The sequence below is a fragment of the Gorilla gorilla genome, chromosome 13, assembly GCF_029281585.2.
Source record: "Gorilla gorilla gorilla isolate KB3781 chromosome 13, NHGRI_mGorGor1-v2.1_pri, whole genome shotgun sequence".
NCBI lineage: Eukaryota > Metazoa > Chordata > Mammalia > Primates > Hominidae > Gorilla > Gorilla gorilla.
The window spans coordinates 85771370-85793009 of NC_073237.2; the positions used below are offsets into that span (position 1 = coordinate 85771370).

At 41.2% G+C, this 21640-nt stretch overlaps 1 protein-coding gene across 17 annotated transcripts in view; it reads left to right on the forward strand.

The window, feature by feature from the left end:
• The window catches only part of SECISBP2 (SECIS binding protein 2), a 48663-nt gene that overhangs the window by 12178 nt on the left and 14845 nt on the right, over window positions 1-21640 (forward strand). For 9 of the 17 annotated variants that reach the window (XR_008668508.2, XR_010130266.1, XR_010130267.1 and 6 more), the window contains 9 exons: window positions 2270-2348; window positions 3887-4095; window positions 7816-7938; window positions 9220-9309; window positions 10701-10833; window positions 16221-16387; window positions 17415-17553; window positions 19129-19282; window positions 19985-20205. Coding sequence is in view for 12 of the 17 variants with exons in the window: in XM_019033385.4 (XP_018888930.4) it covers window positions 2270-2348; window positions 3887-4095; window positions 7816-7938; window positions 9220-9309; window positions 10701-10833; window positions 16221-16387; window positions 17415-17553; window positions 19129-19282; window positions 19985-20205 (1315 nt within the window). In the remaining 5 variants the exon portion in view is untranslated. The other 8 variants (XM_031014761.3, XM_019033383.4, XM_055350821.2 and 5 more) reach the window with 4 other exon arrangements.

Here is a 21640-nt window from a genome sequence, read left to right on the forward strand (position 1 = left end):
TTCCTGTCAAAGAGCTGGGAGAAGTCAGGCCAACTGATGGCTATCTAAAAATCATAGTTCCATCTGGCCTGCTCCAGGGGCTCCAGGCTGGGTTTGTGCGGTGGCTGAATAGCCACGGCGCTGCCGGTCTTCATCACATACAGCTCTCATGAGTGCCCTACAGAGGTAGTCCAGGATGCTGTGTAAGCCTCAGGGTCAGCTCGTGGAGTGAGCAGGAGTGTGACTGGGGCTTTATATCAAGGTCACTTGTTACATGTGACTGTTAATGTGTTTGAACATATGAAGTAAGATAGAAGATATACATACTGATTGCTCTATTAATAGAGTCACATACACTCTTGAATTATGTGTGGGCTTTTTAAAAAGTTATTTTCCTTCTAAAAGAAACTTTTTCCTGATGATATTAGTAATGTCTGTAAATGACAAAAAATATATATATTTGTCTGAAATTGTACAACCAAAAGAAAAGCATGCTTAACACATAATCTTTTAAAAATGGTCTATTGTGGGAATTTCCTTCACCTTGAGATTATAAATACGTACAGTCTTATGTTTGAATTGTTTAAAACTTTGTTCGTATTTTTTCCATGTCATTAAGTATTTTTTGAAAGCAACTTGCATTGGATCTCTCGTACTGATATAATTTATTTAACCATTCTTGAACAGGTAAGCTATTTCTAATTTTTTATTGGCCTTGGTGAGCATAAAAGTTATGTTTACTAAAAGAACAGGCTGTGTTTTAATATTATTTTTTATTCCTGGACTCATGTTATGAATTGACAAATGGATAAATTTGTGAAGCATATGAATTTTAAAAATTATTTTAAATCCATTATCTACTTAATGGATTCAACTTTGAATCTTTTAATTTACTTTTACCTCTGGTGTTAGTCACTTGGAGGAGCCTTTTAATATACTCGACCCCCCCATACACATAGCGTCATTATATGTCTTATGTTTAATATGTGAGACAGCCTTCTGTCTTCATAAAACAGGGCATACATTGCAGGCTTACATTTGTTGTCTTTGTAGACATTTTGATGGACTGTTTAACTTTGGTGTGTGCCTAGTGAATGATGGCTTTTGCATTTACATGGGATCATTGCAGCTTTAAGAATTGTGTGGTGCATCTGTGCCAACTTGGAAAGTTTGTCAGTAGTATGTTAAAGTTTTTTTAAAAGTTGCCACAATACTATGTGTGGTGTGATTCCATTATGGGAATCCATATAAAAATATGATACACAAATGTTTATATCATAGGCAAAGAAGTAGAAGGATACTAATGAAGCTATAGATGTGGGTGGTGTTTTCCTCTGGGAAGTGAGATTTGGTTGAAGGAAGTAATTTAACTTTTCACTTTATGTACTTATATATTTGGAAATTTTAATTAGCGTATATTTTAAGAATGGCAAGGGAAGCTATATTTTAAAATTAAATGATTACTTTGAAATGGAAAGTAACTGCTTAGGCTTTTTTAAAAAAATAGATTTTATGTTCGAGGGCAGTTTTAGGTTCACAGCAAAGTTGAGAGGAAAGTACAGATTTCCCATATGCCCCTTGCCTGCACACACACAAACACACACACACACACACACACACACACACACACACACAGCCTCCTTCATTATCAACATCTTGTGCTAGAGTAATGCATTACAATTGATGACCTGCATTGACATGTCATCATCACCCAAAGCGCATCGTTTGCATTAGGGTTCACTGTTGGTGTTGTGTCTTCTAAGAGTTTGGGGAAATGCATAATGATGTGTGTCTACCATAGTAGTATGGTACAGAGTGGTTTCACTGCCCTAAAAATCTTCTGTGCTTCACCTGTTTATCCCTCCCTCCCCTCAGCCCCTGCTAACTACTATCTTTTTATTGTCTCCACAGTTTTGTCTTTTCTAGAATGTCATATAGTTGGAATCATGTAGTATGTAGCCCACATCTTGGCTGCTTCCAAGTTGTGGCAGTTATGAGTAAAGCTGCTATAAACATCCGTGTGCAGGTTTTTGTGTGGACATAAGTTTTCACCTCCTTTGGATAATTACCAAGGAGTGCAGTGGCTAAATCATATGGTAAGAGTATGGTTAGTTTTGTAAGGAATTGCTAAACTATTAAATATCTCCCAAAGTGGCTGTAACATTTTTCATTCTTACCAGCAATGAATAAGGATTTCTATTGTCAAAGTGTTCTGGATTTTGATATGTAGTGTTATCTCCTTGTTTTAATTTGCATTTCTCTGATGACATCTAATGTGTTTGCTTTTTAGGGTGAAATAGTGGTGAAAAATAACCCAAATGAATCTGTAACTGTTAATGCCGCTACCAGTTCTCCTTCATGTACAAGAGGTAAAAGTGGCTGCAAAAATATTAATTTTTAAAATGTCGTAGATTTTTTAAGTTCGTTTTTAACTCCAGTGCAGTTGAAATGATTTTTGTTGTAAAGCCTTAAGACAGCTAATGAATTGTGGGTAACCTAACATCAGTGTTAGTTTAGAAAGTTAAGTAAATGAGATCCCACATCCACACACAAAGAGTATAAAATAAGAGACAAGAATTCTAAATGAAGTACACATCCAATTCAGTGAGAAATTTTATGAACTCAGCAGTAACTACTTCCTTTAGTATTGCCTATTCTCAAAAGTTTTTGAGACCTTTAAAGATTGAGAACCCCAAAGAGCTCTTGTTTATTTGGGTGATACCTGTCAACATTTGCCCTATTCAGAGTTCAAACAAATTTGCTTAAAAATAACAATAAATTAAGCGTATTGCATTTTAAGATAGCATATTTTTAGGAAAACCATTTTTCAAAATTAAAAAGCTGTAGTGCAGAGAGCAGCCTTGCTTTCCACTTGTGCAGCTCTGCCATCTGGCTCTGTAGATCTGCCATGGCATTCACCTGCCTCACGGTCCTGCCTCATACAGCATTTGGAAGACTCCCAGGTGTTCTCGTGAGAGAGGGAGAGTAGGGAAGGCAACTGATGCGTTTGTACTCCAGAACGGTTTTAACTCCATAGACACCTGCAAGGGTCATGGGAGCCTCCTGCCACACTGTAAGGACTGCTCATCTGTCCTGTCCTGGCCAAGAAGTAATATTTTCAGAGAGAGTTCCATGTACCCTGCTTTGAAATTTTTACAGTAGCTTGTCCTAACAGAGACATTTTTACAAAATGATTCCAAATTTATTCATAGGGTGTTTTCTTTTGTGTTCTCATGTTCGATATGTATGTGGTTGAGTAATGGTCTGTACTTCACAGGCTGCTCTGAGGATGTGTAGTTCTCTAGTGAGAGGAACAGTCTGTTTTACCCTTGGGGGTAGCCACAGGCTGCTGACAGGTGTTCACCTGCCTGTGTCCTGATAGATGTCTTTTTGTTTTGTCTGTATATAGAGTTTCATGGGCACCTAAAGGAGTAGTGTTGCTGTACTTATGCCTCTGTTCTAAAAGAAATAAATTACCAGTTATTGTGATAGCTGAAGTCTAGTGATCTTTGACTTCTGATGTTAAAGGTACACTTCAAGGTTAGTAGGGCCAAAATTTGATCTTTAGTTCGTTAATTCTGTGTGCTTGCCACGTGGACATTTATTGTGGATTGTTGTTTTTTAACTAAAACTACTGTTTGTCTACCCACCTCCAACCCCCAGGTTAAAAAACCAGTTTCCAGGGAAATTAACCTTACAAGTTAAAAGGGAAAAAAAATGCAGCATGCATGCCCCAAGAAGAAAAACAAGTTTAGTGACTACTATAGTTTCCAAGAGGATGTTTTAAATGATAGCCTACATTTAATGATGCTCTGAGCAGTTACCTCATGTAATGCATGTTTGAGTAACTAAGGAATTTCTATTTTACTGTTGAGATTGTTCAACAATTTTGGTTATCTTTGAGCAGAGTTATCTTGGACACCAATGGGTTATGTTGTTCGACAGACATTATCTACAGAACTGTCAGCAGCCCCTAAAAATGTTACTTCTATGATAAACTTAAAGACCATTGCTTCATCAGCAGATCCTAAAAATGTTAGTATACCATCTTCTGAAGCTTTATCTTCGGATCCTTCCTACAACAAAGAAAAACACATTATTCATCCTACCCAAAAGGTACGTGTCACTAGAGACAGAAAGTAGGATGGTGGTTGCCAGGGGCTCAGTAGAGTGGGGAATGAGAAGTTATTTATTAATGGGTAGAGAGTTTCAGTTTTGCTAGGGGAAATGAGTTTCTGAAGATGGATGGTGATGATGGTTGCTCAACAGTGAGTGTACTTAATGCCACTGAAATATTCATTTAAAAATAGTTAAGACGGGCCGGGCGCGATGGCTTACGCCTGTAATCCCAGCACTTTGGGAGGCCAAGGCGGGCAGATCACGAGGTCAGGAGATGGAAACCATCCTGGCTAACACAGTGAAACCCCATCTCTATTAAGAAATACAAACAAATTAGCTGGGCATGGTGGCGGGTGCCTGTAGTCCCAGCTACTCGGGAGGCTGAGACAGGAGAATGGCATGAACCCGGGAGGCGGAGCTTGTAGTGAGCCAAGATCGCACCAGTGCACTCCAGCCTGGGCAACACAGTGAGACGTCATCTGGAAAAAAAAAAAAAAAGTTAAGATGGTATGTTTTATGTTATATATATATGGTACTATCATAAAAAAAGATTAGGGAAAAAGAGATGTGCATCACATTTTGATTACATTGATTTTCTGTGCCACTGAATAGTCTTTGTTTTTTAGATGGAGTCTCACTGTTGCCCAGCCTGGAGTGCAGTGGCATGATCTTGGCTCACTGCAAGCTCCGCCTCTCAGGCTCAAGCGATTCTCCTGCCTCTGCCTCCCGAATAGCTGGGATTACAGGTGCCTGCCACCATGCCTGGCTAATTTTTGTATTTTTAGTAGAGATGGGGCTTCACCATATTGGCTAGGCTAATCTCACTCCTGACATCAGGTGATCCATCCACCTCGGCCTCCCAAAGTGCTGGGATTACTGGCGTGAGCCACCGTGCCTGGCCAGGATAGTCTTTTTTTAATCCCTCCAAATCCTAACTGTAATTGGGTTTCATTCTGTACTGTAGTCACTAGTCTGAGTTTATTGTACTTGCACTTTGAATAAAAAATAGGTTTTGAGTCATGAAATACAAGTGATAGCTCTTCTTTATGAGTGAGAATGTACATTTTAGACCTATCGACTTAAAATATCTGTGAGCCATTTTGAATTCTTTAAAGAAGAAATGTTGGCATAAGTTTATGCTCTGGTGTATAAAGTTTCTGCTTCTTTTTCCCCCAGTCTTTGTTGAATTTAAATGGCTTTTACCAGTACAAGAGTACTAGTAGCAAAATAATTGAATTCTACATTTTGTGATCATGTGGTACGTGTTACTGATTTTTGGTTAATGGAATTTATTTACTTGTTATAAGATAGCATTCAGAATAGATTTTTTTCCCTTAAGTAATTTTAAGTGCTTTTTTTTTTTTTTTTCACTGCAGCTTTGATCTCCCTGGCTCAAGCAATCCTTCCACCTCAGCCTTTCTAGCAACTGGGACTACAGGCATGCACCACCACATCCAACTAGTATTTGTATTTTTTATAGAGACAGGGTTTTGCCTTGTTTCCCAGGCTGGTCTTGAACTCCTGGGCTCAAGCAGTCCTCCTGCCTCAGCCTCCCAAAGTGCTGAGATTACAGGCGTGAGCCACCACACCCAACTTTTAAGTTACATTTTTATTGATTCCTAGAACTGTTTCTTCAAGAGCCTTTTTTTTTTTTATTGGTCTAAATATGGTTGTTGATTTTCATTGTGTATGGATATATTATGTTAGCTTGAAATGTGGCCTTGTTTAGCATAATGGTTTCCTGTCTTTTTGAGTATGAGGATACTTTTTGATTTCCAAAAATGTAATTAGCCCATTCCACATAAATGGTAGCTATGTATTTATAGTGGTGACAATTACTGTGAAGGTAGATGCGTGCTTGTTCCTCATTGCTCTGTGCATGTATTTGAGAGAGAGCAGTATGTGTAAGAGAGAGACCCTTCCTTTTGTGCACACACTGAACTTGACTCTCGGTGAAGCCTCCTGCCTGTCTCTGGGGCTCCTCTGGGTGGCCAGGCGCAGGCTGGACAACAGCCCACTGTCTAATTCTTTTTTTTTTTTTTTTTTTGAGATGGAGTCTTGCTCTGTCGCCCAGGTTGGAGTGCAATGGCGTGATCTCGGCTCACTGCAACCTCCGCCTCCTGGGTTCAAGCAATTCTCCTGCCTTAGTCTCCCAAGTAGCTGGGATTACAGGTGCCCACCACCATGCCTGGCTAATTTTTGTATTGTTTTAGTAGAGACGGGGTTTCACCATGTTGGTCAGGGTGGTCTCGAACTCCTGACCTCAGGTGATCCACCTGCCTCGGCCTCCCAAAGTGCTGGGATTACAGGCCTGTGCCACTGCACCTGGCCCCCCACTGTCTAATTCTTTGTTGCAGCTGCCAAGTCACTCTCAGAGCCGGTTTTCCTAATATGCAGTTAGCATTCTAAGAGTTAACAGATTTTGTTTTATTTTCCCAAGATCTTTTTAAAAAATTTTCTTAATTATAGGTCTAAGAAAAGCTTATTTTAGAAAAATTCTAAGAGATGAGAAGAAAATCAGCATCTCCTGTTATCTTCTAACCCAAATAGCTTTGCATTTTACATAGCTGGAGTGATAGTGATCAGAATGGTTTTTTTAGAAACTTTCTGTATTGTGAAATTTTATTACAGAAATGATAAGTGTAACACTTCAATGATCTACTTATGGAGAAGGTCATCTCTCCCATACTTTTGATGCCTACCTTCAGAGAAACCTTCATTAGCAATCTGGCATATGTCCTGCCTCAGACTCATGAAAATATGAACAAAGAGAGAGGGGTTTCTCTGTTTTTTTGTTTTGTTTTGTTTTTTGTTTTCTTAAAATGCGATCATTTTATACACATTACCCTTAAACCTGTCTTTTTCACTTAGAAAAACATCATGGACAGCTCCTGTGGGTCAGTAGATAAGCATATTCTTTTTAATAGCTGCTGAGACTTTTACTTCTGAAGTGTAAATTTGCACTGGGTATAAAGCAGGGCCTAAAACAAAAAGTTCCCTGCCCTTTTAGAGCCTCCCCATTCTGATGGAGGGAGGCCGACAACACGCAGACAGATGTAGGACATGTCAGAGTGATCAGTGTTCTGAAGAGAAAACCATGGGCGGTCCAAGGGTAGAAAGCAACGGGTAGATGGAGATGAGGAGCAGCCCCAGCCTAGCCAAATTCTAGTGAAGGGGCTTCAGTGCAAAGGCCCTGTGGCCAAAGCACATCTGACCTGGATGAGGAGAGGCCCAGGGGGTTAGGGGCCTGTAGGAATGAGATGAGGTCACATTTAGCAGTCCTGGGATGGTCCCAGGTGTTTGTCTGAAGGTTCCATGGGTGATTCTGCTCTGCAGACAGGTGTGATGTGCAGATGAGGAAGGACTGGGTCGTGCTGATGGAAATGGCCTGCCTGGAATTATATGGAGAGCTTAGGCTGGGATCAGGAAGGTCACGAACACCATGATCTCATCAAGCTGAAAACTAAGTTCTGTCCAAATCCACCAGTTTTCAAAAGGAATTGGGCATTACAACTATTTGAACAAACTTTTTTTTCCTTCAGAACTATTCTAGTGAATGCTGGCTTTTTAAAAAACGGGGGATGAGGAACCTAACTCTGAATAAAACTGTCATGTGATTAGAGGATTTGATATCTTAATTTTGTTGATACATAGTATTAAACATTCTATTGACCGCCCTAAAAACTGGGGATTTTTTGCTTTGATTTTTTGTTCTAGTCTAAAGCATCACAAGGTAGTGACCTTGAACAAAATGAAGCCTCAAGAAAGAATAAGAAAAAGAAAGAAAAATCTACATCAAAATATGAAGTCCTGACAGTTCAAGAGCCTCCAAGGATTGAAGTACATTTATATTTATTATTCACATGGTGTGATATAATAAGTGGGTCTTTCTTAAAAGAAACTTGGGTTCATATTGGTTTCCTAGGTGAAAATCTCCAGGGCTTTTTAATGATCATTTTCGTAGTGCTAAAGAAAACAGTAGCCACTCTTCTCACCTCTTCATTTTGGCTTCCCAGTTGTCTCAGAGCAGCCACTCAGTGAACATCCGAATGAATGAATGGTCTGGAGACAAAACTACTTGTATCAGAGTTGAATAGTTTGTGTGCCATATTACTAATATTTTCCCTCAGTTATCTTCTTTACCTGTTTTTTTTTTTTTTCTTGCTTTAGGATGCTGGCTTTTGCAGGGCCTCCTTTTCTATCCGGAAGTCTTATTATAAAGTGCTTCATTATAGAGAGAAATGTAGAATACTATAGAACCATTCAGGGCCCAAGTCAGGAAGATTTCAGGAACTTCCAGAAGCATGCTTTAATTGTTCCATGATACTCCAAGTATGTCATGTAGTCTAAGGAGCCAGCCTGGGTTCTAACTTAATTTCTCGTGTGCCTGGTTGTTTTCTTTACATTGCTGTACCAGAGCAAGTGGCCTGGCTGCTTGTGCAGGCCGAAGGCTCTCTCAGAGGTGCTGCCCAGGTGCCCAGCTTAGGGTCAAGCCCAGGCATTCCCACAGACTTGGGGTGGGGGTTCCCAAGGCTCTTAGAACATCATTTGAGAATAGCTGGGTTACATGTTTGAAAACCTACCATGGCAGAGCATTATGGTTTAGACAAGTGAATAATTTATATTTCTGCCCCATGTTTCCCATCTTTTTCCAAGGAACCTAAAATATTGACAAAATGACATAGGCATTTTTAAGTGATTAAAAAATGGTTTTTTAGCAGACCTGTTGCCTTTGGCTCCATTTATTAGCCTGGGTTCACCAGAGATAACATGTAAATCTACTGAATCTAGATGGTTTCTCTAATGAAAAACATAATCCTTTGAAGAACAGGTACTTGAATACTCTCATGCCAAGGTGGTCCAAGGTCAGTTCTTTAGATCCCTCAGTGTACCAAGATTGTTGGTGGCACTCTCTTTTTTGGGTACAGGGGTATTAGAACTGTGGCCTTTAAATTTGCTCTAAGTTAAATAAAGCAGAAGCTCTTATGTGAGAGTTTCGCGGCTTTTTTTTTTTAATCACTTTTAAGGGACCTTACTGAAGAATGAAAATATAAGCAAGGAAAGGTTGCACTTGGCATGTTTGCATTAACAAAGAGCTAAAGGGGTGTGTGGTTTACTTAGGATGCCGAGGAATTTCCCAACCTGGCAGTTGCATCTGAAAGAAGAGACAGAATAGAGACACCGAAATTTCAATCTAAGCAGCAGCCACAGGTAATTTTTAGATTGAAACCACAAATTGCTTTAGGCTTAACTCTTCTGGCTCAACTAAATGCTTGAGAAAAACTGCTTTCCAGACATTTCTGTATGGTGACAGGTGGTTTTGTTTTGATTCATTCCTTCATGAGAGAACTGCACCCAGCATGTTGAAACAGAATTGCTCTTAAATAATAAGATTTTATTATTTGATAATGACTTATTTTATAAGATTATTGTTTTATAATAAGATTTGGTAACTGCAGTTGCTAAGTTGGAAAGGAGGGGGATCATACTGCCTTATGAAACTTTAAGGGGAAAAAGTTGACTCAGTTTATTTGGGAAACAGAAGAATTTTTTTGCAAGTCAGTAATGTCTGACAGAAGAAAAATAAGAGAGGCACCACAGTTTTACTCTGTGCAGTCAAAATAGAAGCTAAAGTGGAGGTGATTCCCCTTCTCTACTCCACCACCTACCCCATAGATTCAGGAGGGAGCTTGTGAGTCATAATTTAGATGGGGAACTTGTGTACTTGTAGACATTTATTTGCTAGGATATTCATTGTCGTTTTGCCTTTTAAAGGGGGCTATTGTTTTCACATTCATGAAAAATAAAATTCTAAACCTTTGTGTGAGTTAACTTTCAATTCAATGTTATAATTTACTCATCTTCCTTCCATGTAGCAGGCCTCCTTGCCTGTCCTTTGTTGCACTTGATACTTTCCCCTGATGGGAGCCCTCAGCCAGTAGGGTTTTTGGTGTCCTGGAAGAGAACACTTGGCAGGAGAATGGAGCGGAGGCACTAAAGCAAATGGGACACCATGCCTCAGGACATATGACTGGGCTTCCTTGTACAACTTTTTATATAGTCTCAGAACCCAAATCACAACAATTTCAAAAATAACACTTGTTTTGAGCATATCAGACTTTGAGCCTGCATTTAATATTATTTGCTGAGTATGATTTGGGCTTATGTAGACTTTTGGTTGTATCACTATAATTTCATGTCATTTGTTGGTTTACGGAGGCATTTGGAGAGAGAATGGGCTAATGAGGGGATAGTACTAACCAAGTAGCCTCACACACAGACTTTGTAGCCAAAGACTTTATACAAGTGCTAGTGTCTTGCCTGTAGATGTGTATTGTTGACTACTCACAATGGAGATATAGACAAAAGTGTAGATGATTTAATATAAACCTAATGTTCTGAAAGAAGGAAGACATAAACAACCATGGTAATACTGGCAGATAATGTGGGATTGATTTTTTTTCCTTTCATTACTTGAATTTTTAAAAATTCTTTTTTATAGTCTCAATACTTTTCATTTTATCTTTACATCAGTTTTTTGTAAAATGAAAAGCACAGTTTGTATAGTTTTATAAGTAAACTTACGAATTTTGAACTTTCAGGATAATTTTAAAAATAATGTAAAGAAGAGCCAGCTTCCAGTGCAGTTGGATTTGGGGGGCATGCTGACAGCCCTGGAGAAGAAGCAGCACTCTGAGCATGCAAAGCAGTCCTCCAAACCAGTGGTAGTCTCAGGTAAGAGAGTCTTTCCATCTCAGGCAAGTGGTTGGAAGTCTTTTTCAGCTAGATTATTATGTTACCATTTTCTCTTGTTATCAAAAGTTATTTATAGATAAAACAGTGTGATGCTAGAATAAGCATAGATAAGGACCTGTGGAATAGAATTAAGAGTCCAGAAATAAATTCATGGATCTGTGACCAATTGATTTTTCATAAGTATGCAAAGTCCATGAAAAGAACAAAGAACAGTCTCTTTAAAATGGTACTAGAACATCTGGATTTCCACATGCTAAAGAATAGTCATACCTCCTACCTCACACCATAGATCCAAATGAACTCAAAATGAATCAATGAGCTAAATATAAGAGCTAAAACTATAAAACTCTTAAAAGAAAACGGGTAAATCTTCATGATCTTTTATTAGACATTGGATTTTTAGATACGGCGCCAAAAAGATGGGCAACAAAAGAACAATAAACTTTGGACTTCATTAAAATTAAAAATTTTTGCATACTGAAGGACATTATGAAGAAAGCGGAAAGACATCTTACAGAATGGGAGAAAATATTTGCAGATCATGTGTCTGATAGGGGATTAATATTCAAATATTTAGGAACTCCAGCTGAATAGCAAACAATCCAATTTAAAAATGGGCAAAGGACTGGAAAAGACATTTCTCCAAAAGTACACAAGTGGTCAATAAGTGCATGAAAAGATACTCAATATCATTAGTCATCAGGGAAATAAATATTAATCAAAAGTACAGTGAAATACTACTTCCCACCTAGTAGGATGATTATAATCCAAAAACAAAATAACAGGTGTCAGTGAAGATGTGGAAAAATTGGAACCCCGTACGCTGCTGGTGGGAATGTAAAATGGTGCAGCCATTGTGGAAGACAAGCTGGTGGCTACTTACAATGCTCAATGCAGTTACTACATGACTCAGCGATTTCACTCCTCAGCATTTACCCAAAAGAAGACAGACTTAGACACTTTTACACTGGGGTTTGTTATGGCATTATTCACAATAACCAAAAGGTAGAAACAGCGCAAATGTTCATTACCACATAATGGTGTAAACAAATGTGGTATACCTACACAATGTAATATGCAACCTTAAAAAAGGAATGAATTCTTATACATGATACAACATGAAAGAAACCTGAAAACATTATACCATATAAAATTAGCTAGACACAGAAACACAACTACTGTGTGATTCCACCTAAAAGATATATCTGGAATAGGCAAATTCATAAAAGCATAGATTAGAGGATACCTGGGGCTGAGGGGAAAAGGAATAGTGAGTTATTATTAATGGGGACAGAGTATTCATTGGAGCATTAAAAAGTCTTGAAAATGGATAGTAGTGATGGTTACACAACATTGTGAATATAATTTATGCAGCTGAATTGTGCACTTAAAAACAGTTAAAATGGTACATTTTATGTCATATTACCACAATTAAAATATTTTTAAGTTATTAAAATAGGATGATTTTTAAAAATTGATCTTATTAAAAAATGAGCTTTCCACTTGATATGATGACATTGTGTAGCTGAAAATCTCCTTATCTGTAGAAGTGTCCTGAGTTTCTGAAGATCTTTACTGTCTGGGTGAGGAAGCTGCATTCCATGGAAATGGTTTACTGCCTGTGCATGGGGCACCACTGGGAACAGTGTTGAGTAGTGCTGATGTGGCTGCCTCTTTCCTCTGACACATCTTCTCTTAAGAGCCAAGACAGTTAAAACGCACAATATGTCATAAAAAGCAACATGAAAATTTTCCACCATAGGCTTTTAGATATGTTTCTTCCTTTTGAAGTAGTTTATTATTTCAAAAAACGCTACTTTTTTTTTAAATCTGTGGATCTTCTTTTTTTTAAACTTTTATTTTAGATTCAGGGGTACACATGCAGGTTTGTTATATAGGTAAACTTGTGTCATGGGGGTTTGTTGTACAGATTATTTTGTCACTCAGGTACTAAGCCTGGTAACCAATAGTTGTTTTTTCTGATATTCTCCTTCCTCCCACCGTCAAGTAGGCCCCAGTGTCTGTTGTTCCCTCCATGTGTCCACGTGTTCTCATCATTCAGCTCCCAATTATAAGTGAGAACATGTGGTATTTGGTTTTCTGTTCCTGCGTTAGTTTGCTAAGGATGGCCTCCAACTCCATCCACGTTCCTACAAAGGACATGGTCTCATTCTCTTTTATGACTGCATAGTATTCCATGGTGTATATGTACCACATTTTCTTTATCCAGTGTACTGTTGCTAGGCATTTAGGTTGATTTCATGTCTCTGCTATTGTGAATAGTACTGCAGTGAACATTCACATGCATGTGTCTTTATAGTAGAGTGATTTATATTCCTTTGGGTATATACCCAGTAATGGGATTGCTGGGTCAAATGGTATTTCTGTTTTTAGGTCTGAGGAATCACCACACTGCTTTCCACAGGGGTTGAACTAATTTACACTCCCAGCAACAGTGTATAAGCGATTCTTTTTCTCCGCAACCTCGCCAGCTTCGTTGTAGCCATTCTGACTGATGTGAGATGGTATCTCATTGTGGTTTTGATTTGCATTTCTTTAATGATTAAGTGATGTTGAGGTTTTTCTCGTATGCTTGTTGGCCACGTGTATGTCTCTTGAAAAGTGTGTGTTCATGTCCTTTGCCCACTTTTTAATGAGGTTTTTTTTTCTTGCAAATTTGTTTAAGATCCTTGTAGATGTTGGATATTAGACCTTTGTCAGATGGATAGATTGCAGAAATTTCTCCAATTCTGTAGGCTGTCTGTTCACTCTGATGATGGTTTGTTTTGCAATGCAGAAGCTCTTTAGTTTAATTAGATCCCATTTGTCAATTTTTGCTTTTGTTGCAGCTTTTGATGTCTTTGTCATGAAATCTTTGTCAGTTCCTGTGTCCAAAATGGTATTGCCTGGGTTGTCTTTCAGTGTTTTTATAGTTCTGGGTTTTACGTTTAAGTCTTTAATCCATCTTGAGTTGATTTTTGTATGTGGTGTAAGGAAGGGGTCCAGTTTCAATTTTCTGCATATGGCTAGCCAGTTATCCCAGCACCATTTATTGAATAGGGAGTCCTTTCCCCATTGCTTGTGTTTGTCAACTTCGTCATTTGTTCCTCGCTTCCTCCTTTACTGCCTTTGGTGTTAAATGTTTTTAGAGTACACTTTTGATTTCTTTGTTGATTTTTTTTAACTTTAGTTTGAAAAACTACCTTCTTAGCAGTTGCTGTAGGGATTACAATATACATGTTAGTTTATATATTGAAGAAACTTTACTCCAGTAGGTCTCCATTTTCTTCCTCCCCCTTTATGCTATTGTCATATGGTACATCTAAATAGATTATAAACCAAACACTACAGTGTTGGAACTGCTACTTTATACAGCCATATCTTTTAAAGAAGAGAAGGAACAAGGAAAAAATATGTATTTACCAGTTTCATATTTATGATTTTAGGTGTTCTTTATTCCTCTGGATTCAGTTGCCATCTTGTATCATTTCTGGTAGTATTTCTTCTGGACGACTTCCTTTGGTATTAGTGACACAAGCAATACTAGCAACAAATTCTCATGGTCTTTGTCTAGGAATGTCTTTATTTTGCATTCACTTTTTGGAGGTTAGTTTTGCTGAATGTAAAATTCTTGTTAACCGCCCCATAGCTCATCCCTATAGCGAGTCTTCCCCTGGACTCTGTGTAAGTCCCCACTGGCCTGGCCCTGTCTGTTGCTTGACTGTTCAAAACGGCAGCCTCAGACTGGCCATGCTGCCATGCCTTCCCCATTTGCTGAAATCACTACTTTAAATGACCACACTTTGAATTCAGCAAGCGCCTTATGGCAGCGACAGGGAAGCTGCTGGTTTTCATAGCCTTGGCACCTGTTGAATGAGCCAAAGCAGAGCGGGGAGAGACTCTGGGAAAAGCCTCAGACAGGAGTGTCCACACCTATACTGTTCCCACCTGAAGGCTACTCATCTTAAGGAGTAAGCACTCTTCGGTTTGTTGGAACCCTTTGGTCACTTTCCAGAGGGCTGATATGACTGTGTTTGGCAGTTCTGTTGAACTTCGTGGTTGTTTTTGTGGGAGGGAATGGTTGATCTTCCTCTGTTGTAGGAAGGACCCTCCTCAGGCCCGATGTCAGTGCTTTGTGAAGAGTTGCCTGGCAGTGGGGTGCAGGAGGTGTAGAGCTAGAGGGCTTGTGGCAGGTTTTGCAGGAGCCCAGGTGAGATGCTGAACTTGGTGGTGTCATTGGGGACTGGGTGAGTGAGCACCTATGAGCCATAAAGGGTTTTCCGTGAAGAGCTGAGAAAAACAATTGAGCCAGTCACATAGTCACATGTATGTTTCAAACCCCATGTGGAAACAAGGCTCCAAAGATGCAGGCAGCTGTGCTCACTAAGGCCAGAGCAGCCTGGGAGGCAGGTACAGTTGTCTTGGTTGACCTGTGCAGGTTACGTTCTGCGTTGAAGCAGTGAATCAGACAGTCAGACAGGCGAGATTTAGTGGGACTGCCTGATTGACAAAGCACCAATTATTTTAAAAACATGTTCCAAAATTAAAGGAGGGCAGGTAAAATACATTTGGAGAAATATTGATGATTGTTGAAGCTGGACGATGGACACGGGGGGTTTGTTTACCATTCTTTTTTCTTTGGCGTATGTTTGGAAATTTTCCAGATCAAAAAGTGAGGATAAAACTATATGGGAATTAACTGATTACTTGAAATAACTATTGAGATGGGAAATAGAACAGAAAAGGAGAATAAAATTGAAATGTTCAGTAGTAATCACAATAATTTACTGACTATGTAGAGGAATTACCAATTGCCCATGATGGGATTTTGGAAAACATGTCTGGAAAACTCAAGAGAATTAACTAGAAATATTACTAGAATCTTATAGTGGCCTTATAAGGTAGCTAGATACAAGATACACATGCGGAAACCAATAGGGCCAGCTTCCACAAAGGCAGTGTCAACTGGAAACGGTGGTGGAGAGGGACGTGTTCACAGTAGCAACAGTGAGTGCAGACCACCTAGAACTGTCCTGAGTCAGAAAATGAGATCCATGCTGTATTAGACTGTAGTGAGAAACATGGGAGATCTGATTACATGGATAGGAAGGTAGGTGTTCCTAAATTACTTGATACTTTTTGGGAATCTCATCCAAAAGATACTAAGTTTCATTTGGAATTACTGCCAATGAAAAGAATGTGTAAGAGATTGTTTTCAAAGATGAGAAGGGTTGTGGGGACAAGCTGGGGGTGACTTGGCAAACTCCTTCAGATACCCTGAGGCAGCCCCTGGGCGAGCTGCGATCCAAGAGCTGGGTGGGGCATCTGGGAGGTGACCGTGAGGGCTTTGTCCCACTGCGTTTCAGTTGGAGCAGTGCCAGTCCTTTCCAAAGAATGTGCATCAGGGGAGAGAGGCCGCCGCGTGAGTCAAATGAAGACCCCGCACAATCCCTTGGACTCCAGCGCCCCACTGATGAAGAAAGGGAAGCAGAGGGAGATCCCCAAGGCCAAGAAGCCAACCTCACTGAAGAAGGTATGTGGGGTGTTTCAGCCGAAGTGAGGCACTAGAAAACTTAGTCTCACATTTCCATAGTTATTCTCCCAGCTCTTAGATTTTTAGATTTTACGACTTGTATTACTTGAATATGTTGTAGTAAAACGTGTTAATGATACTCTAACAAATGATCCCTCACCCTCCCAGTGTGACACGTCAGGGACATGTGATGTGGGGAATGCTTTAGCTACCTGAGAGGAAAGGAACATGTTTTATTTTTTCAACTTTGCAATGGATGGACAGAAAACCAGAAATGGGAGGAGTTGCATTTTTCTTCTTCTTATGATCCCCCTTCATCCTACCCTAGCTGATCTGTCTGATGTTCAGAGTCAGTGAATAATGCACACTTCCTTGCACACCTTCCAGAAGGACAGTCACAGGCTCCTCCGGTGAATTCTTTTTTTTTTTTTTTTTTTTTTTGAGACGGAGTTTTGCTCTTGTCGCCCAGGCTGGAGTGCAATAGAGCGATCTCGGCTCACTGCAACCACAACCTCCACCTCCCGGGTTCAAGCAATTCTCCTGCCTCAGCCTCCCGAGTAGCTGGGATTACAGGCATGTGCCATCATGCCCAGCTAATTTTTGTATTTTTAGTAGAGACGAGGTCTCACCATGTTGGCCAGGCTAGTCTCAAACTCCTGACCTCAGGTGATGCCCCTCCCAAAGTGCTGGGATTACAGGCATGAGCCATCACGCCCAGCCTCCCTCCAGTGAATTCTCACAGCAGCCTGTGGTGTAGGTGCTCAGGCAAGTGCTGAGCTGCAGAATTGTCTTTAGAGCTCAGGGCTCTCCTGTGTGACTGCTCTGCATACCTTGGGAGGAACGTGCCCCTCCAAAACCAGCGGGGAGGGTTGGGTGAGCTCCCTGGAGTCTGGGGAGCACTTGGCTGCTCTCAGGGCACTAAGAGGCACATTGCCAAAAAGTTGAACTTGGGCAGTTTAATTTGCAGAAGAGCTTATCTTTTAAGTACAAGTATTTAGGCATTTTAATTGTTTATTTAATTTTTAAGATTATTTTGAAAGAACGGCAAGAGAGAAAGCAGCAGCGTCTCCAAGAAAATGCTGTGAGTCCAGCTTTTACCAGTGATGACACACAAGATGGAGAGAGTGGTGGTGACGACCAGTTTCCCGAGCAGGCAGAGCTGTCAGGTACCAACTTCTCTTTGTGCCTTAAGAATAATTTAAACGAGAGCAACTATGAAAAGGATGAGCTATGCTGAGCAAACTCTCCAGGACTTGGCTGACTCCTCTTCCTTTTGTGGTGAAAGTGGGTCAGCATTGAGCTCCCAGCTTTACAGGGAAGGGAGGTCCCCACAGATGGGGGAGTGTTTCTAGTCCCTCTGGTTCTGGGGTCTGTGAGGGACAGAGGTGAGGATCCTCCCTTCCCACCAGGTTTGATCTGTGTGATGCTGGATGGTCCTCTAACTTGAAGTGGTCATGAGAATTAACACCGCTAGCTGCACAGCTGCTTACCAGCAAGAATTGGAGACATGGGGGCATGAACACAATTGTGTGTTTTTAAGGAAACTTCTTATTCAGTTATACATTCAGAAAAGTGCACAAATATCAGTGTACAGCTTGAAGACTTTTCACAGTGACCGCCGCATTCAGATCAAGAAGCAAAACACAGCCCAGCAATTGCTTGTGCCCTCTTGTCAGAGGCCTCCCCCAGGAGACCCTGCCCCATGGCAACCCCACCAAGGGCTGTGGCTGTGGCTCTGGCTCTAGTGCAACTGTGTGTTACGTGCTGCTCTCTTTGTCCCCTTTCCTTCAGCCTTGCTGGCAACATGGAGATGCCGTTTATTTTCATTACTGTGTAAAATTCAGTTGGACGAATGTACAGGGTTGCGGATGGGCATTCAGGCATTTTCCAGTTTGGGTAATTAGAAACAGGGTTGCTGCAGACAGTGTTGTACGTGTCTTAAAGGACACAAGCACTCGTTCCTTTGGGGCATTACCTGGGAGCAGAATTGCTTTAGTAGCTCCTGCCCAATGGGTTTCTGACTGTTCTACCAGTTACAGCCCCAGGGAGGCTGAGAGTTGCAGGTGCTCCCCATCTCTACCAGCCCACGGGGCACTATGTTTTTCAACCTTGCCATTCTTGTGGGTGTGGTATATGTTTTTTCATTCCTTCATTTGGTGATCTGTTACTGCAATTGCATTTTGATAGTCGGTAGAAGTAACTAGTTGGGGACAGTAAGCTATCACTGCATCAGATCTGGTGTGTTTAAACAGACACCTCTTGAGTTTCTCATAGTTTAGATGTTGGAGTTCAGCTCTTTCTAAAGGATTGTTTCAAAAAGAAATGGTCTCAAGCATTTGAGAAAAAACTTAGAACTAAAATCCTGTTTTTTAAAGCTCCCTGATAAGAGATTCTTCAGGTTAAATTTCAAAATCAAAAAATAAATTTGGCCACTGAACTGCACACTTAAAAGTGGTTAAAATGGTAATATTGATGTATATTTTACCATAATAAAAATGAATGTATAAGTAAATTGAGGGGAAGCACACCTCCAGGCATGACTGCCTCCACCAGCTTTTCTGTTTTCCCCAGGCATCCTCGTCTGTTTTTTCTGCCTTCTGTAAACCTGTCTGCATGTTGTCTGTGAATGTGGTGGTTGTGTGCAGGGGTCTGGTTGCATCGGTGAGACTGCACTGGGCCAGCCCCTCAGTGTGTGCACTGGGCCTCACAGATATCTGATGATGCCTTTTTCCTCCATGAAGGGCCAGAGGGGATGGACGAACTGATCTCCACTCCTTCGGTTGAGGACAAGTCTGAAGAGCCACCAGGCACAGAGCTCCAGAGGGACACAGAGGCCTCCCACCTTGCTCCCAATCACACCACCTTCCCTAAGATCCACAGCCGCAGATTCAGGGAGTGAGTGAGCCCCTGTCTGCCAGGGACTAGGGGTAGATGGAAGTGCTTTGGTTCAGTATGGCATTGATATCTCCCGTAAATCCTTGTTGCTGGGCCACACTGTGCTTTAAAAACCTCATGGTTGAAAGAAGCTGGGTACCTGGTTACACGCATTCAGGGAGAACCTAATCGTTGTGTCTGATTCTGCTTCTACTGAGGTTCTTGTATTAATGATGGAAGAGGGGCCCTCAGTCCAGGTTTGCAGTCGGGAGTGGATAGTGAAGTGACCGTGCGTCATCTTTGGGCCCCTTTTCATGGTTTAATCTCTGTGTAATGTCTTAGGCAGCAGAATTCCTTTAACCTTGTGTGCTCACTCTGCCTTCTCCCCTGCCCACTTTTCTTCCAGGATAGTCTCCCGGTATTTGTCTTTATGACGGGGAGATGCACGGGGTAGTGGCTGAGATGGGGACCTGTGGCAAACTATGGTTGGGCAGGGCCCAGAGAAATTTGTCCCTTGTAGTTGGGAATGGGGGAAGATGCCCCAGTATTTACCTTTCATAAAATTAAATCATCAGGAATTCCACAGTTCTGGTTAGTAGTACTTGTTGAAACGTGACTTTTTGTCTGATGCAGTCTACGTCTCTTCTCCCTGGGGTGGGATGGGAGCAGTGCTGCAGTGTCACAGCCAGTGGCACAATTCCTGATGTCTGATGTTTCTTTCAGTTACTGCAGCCAGATGCTTAGTAAAGAAGTGGATGCTTGTGTTACTGACCTACTCAAAGAACTGGTCCGTTTCCAAGACCGTATGTACCAGAAAGATCCAGTCAAGGCCAAGACTAAACGTCGACTTGTGTTGGGGTTGAGGGAAGTTCTCAAACACCTGAAGCTCAAAAAACTGAAATGTGTCATTATTTCTCCCAACTGTGAGAAGATACAGTCAAAAGGTAAAGGCACAGTGTGGTCCTGTGATATGTGGGCCCCTGCATGAGTGCCTAGTGTGCCCTCATGTTTGCCACACACCTGGGTGGCCCATGCCACAGGCCTTGACAACTCGTTTTCTTTGTGGTTTTTGTTTTTATTGAGTAACTGTTTCCCAACTGCATTGACCATTACCAAGTGCCTTACCCTCTGTAGGGCAGGTGGGTCCTGTGATCCTGCACGCTGGGAGGCCAGCCAGCCCACACAGGCCTCTGGCATCAGGGAAAGACCTGCCTCTGTTGTGCAGGCCACTACCCTGGGGCTGGGATTGTCACTGGTCACTTGCACCACAGAGATGCTGTGCCTGGCAGCCAGGCAGTACCTACCTAGGGCTTTCGTCTACTTGACATTTTGTTGTTCAGTCTGTGGTTGACTCATCTGTTTGCTTGTTACAGATGTGGCTTTGTCTAAATACTTTGCCATTTTACTTAAACTGGAATGTGTGTTTTTGTTTTGTTGGATGTAATATGCTGGGTCAGGTAACAGTGAACCCTCACCTGTGACATCTCATGTTTACCCTGTGCTTGTGCTGTCTTGGCTCCTGGAGGACTTGCCTGTGTTGTGTCCTCGAATTGAGCAATAGGAGAACTGTTAAGAGCAGAGTGGCATTGCTCATGGACACCTGTCCTTCATCTCCGTCTAGGCTAGGGAACACTCACAAGCCCCTCCCTGGCCTCATTCTTTTCTCCTGCAGTGTCAAATTCAGCTTTACAGAGTCCCACTTTGAGATAATGCATCCACATCATGGGGCTGAACCCTCAGAGATGATGTTTTCCAGTTACCATTTCATATCTAAAGCCTGGAAGTTTTGTGACATGTCCGAGGCCCCCAGCCAGCAGCTCGTCCCTGTCCTAACTTGGTACGGGTCCAGCATCACCGCCGACCAGAATATGACAGAAGGGATCTCAGTGACCCACTCATCTGATTGTGTGCCCAGAGGTCTTTCCAGGTCATTGGAGAGGACAGGCCACATGCTTCCGTGGCTGTTTTTGTCAGTGTTGTACATGTCCACAGCTAAAGGGTCAAGTAGTCCTATAGGGTTTGTTAAGGGAGAGGCAGGCTTGGGCTCCCTCCCTTTCCTAGCAACTCCACCTGTCAGCTGTTAGCCACACTGTGGGATATTTCCTCCATATCTCCATGTAAGAGGCTTGTGAGCTACTGCTTCACATGTTTTCAGTTTTAAGTATTTGTCATCTTCCCAGTAGAGCAAAAGGGCTTTGCTATTACTTACCCTAATGTATAGTTTGGGTTATTGTTCTTGTTATGTGGTGGTTGCTTAATTGTCTATATACTTAGCATTAATGAAACCTCATGCTCTCAGCCAGCTGCCTCAGTCTCCTCTAAGACGGTTACACCAGGCATTCTGCAGTTTCATCTGCTCAAGAAACCTTCATTCCCAGC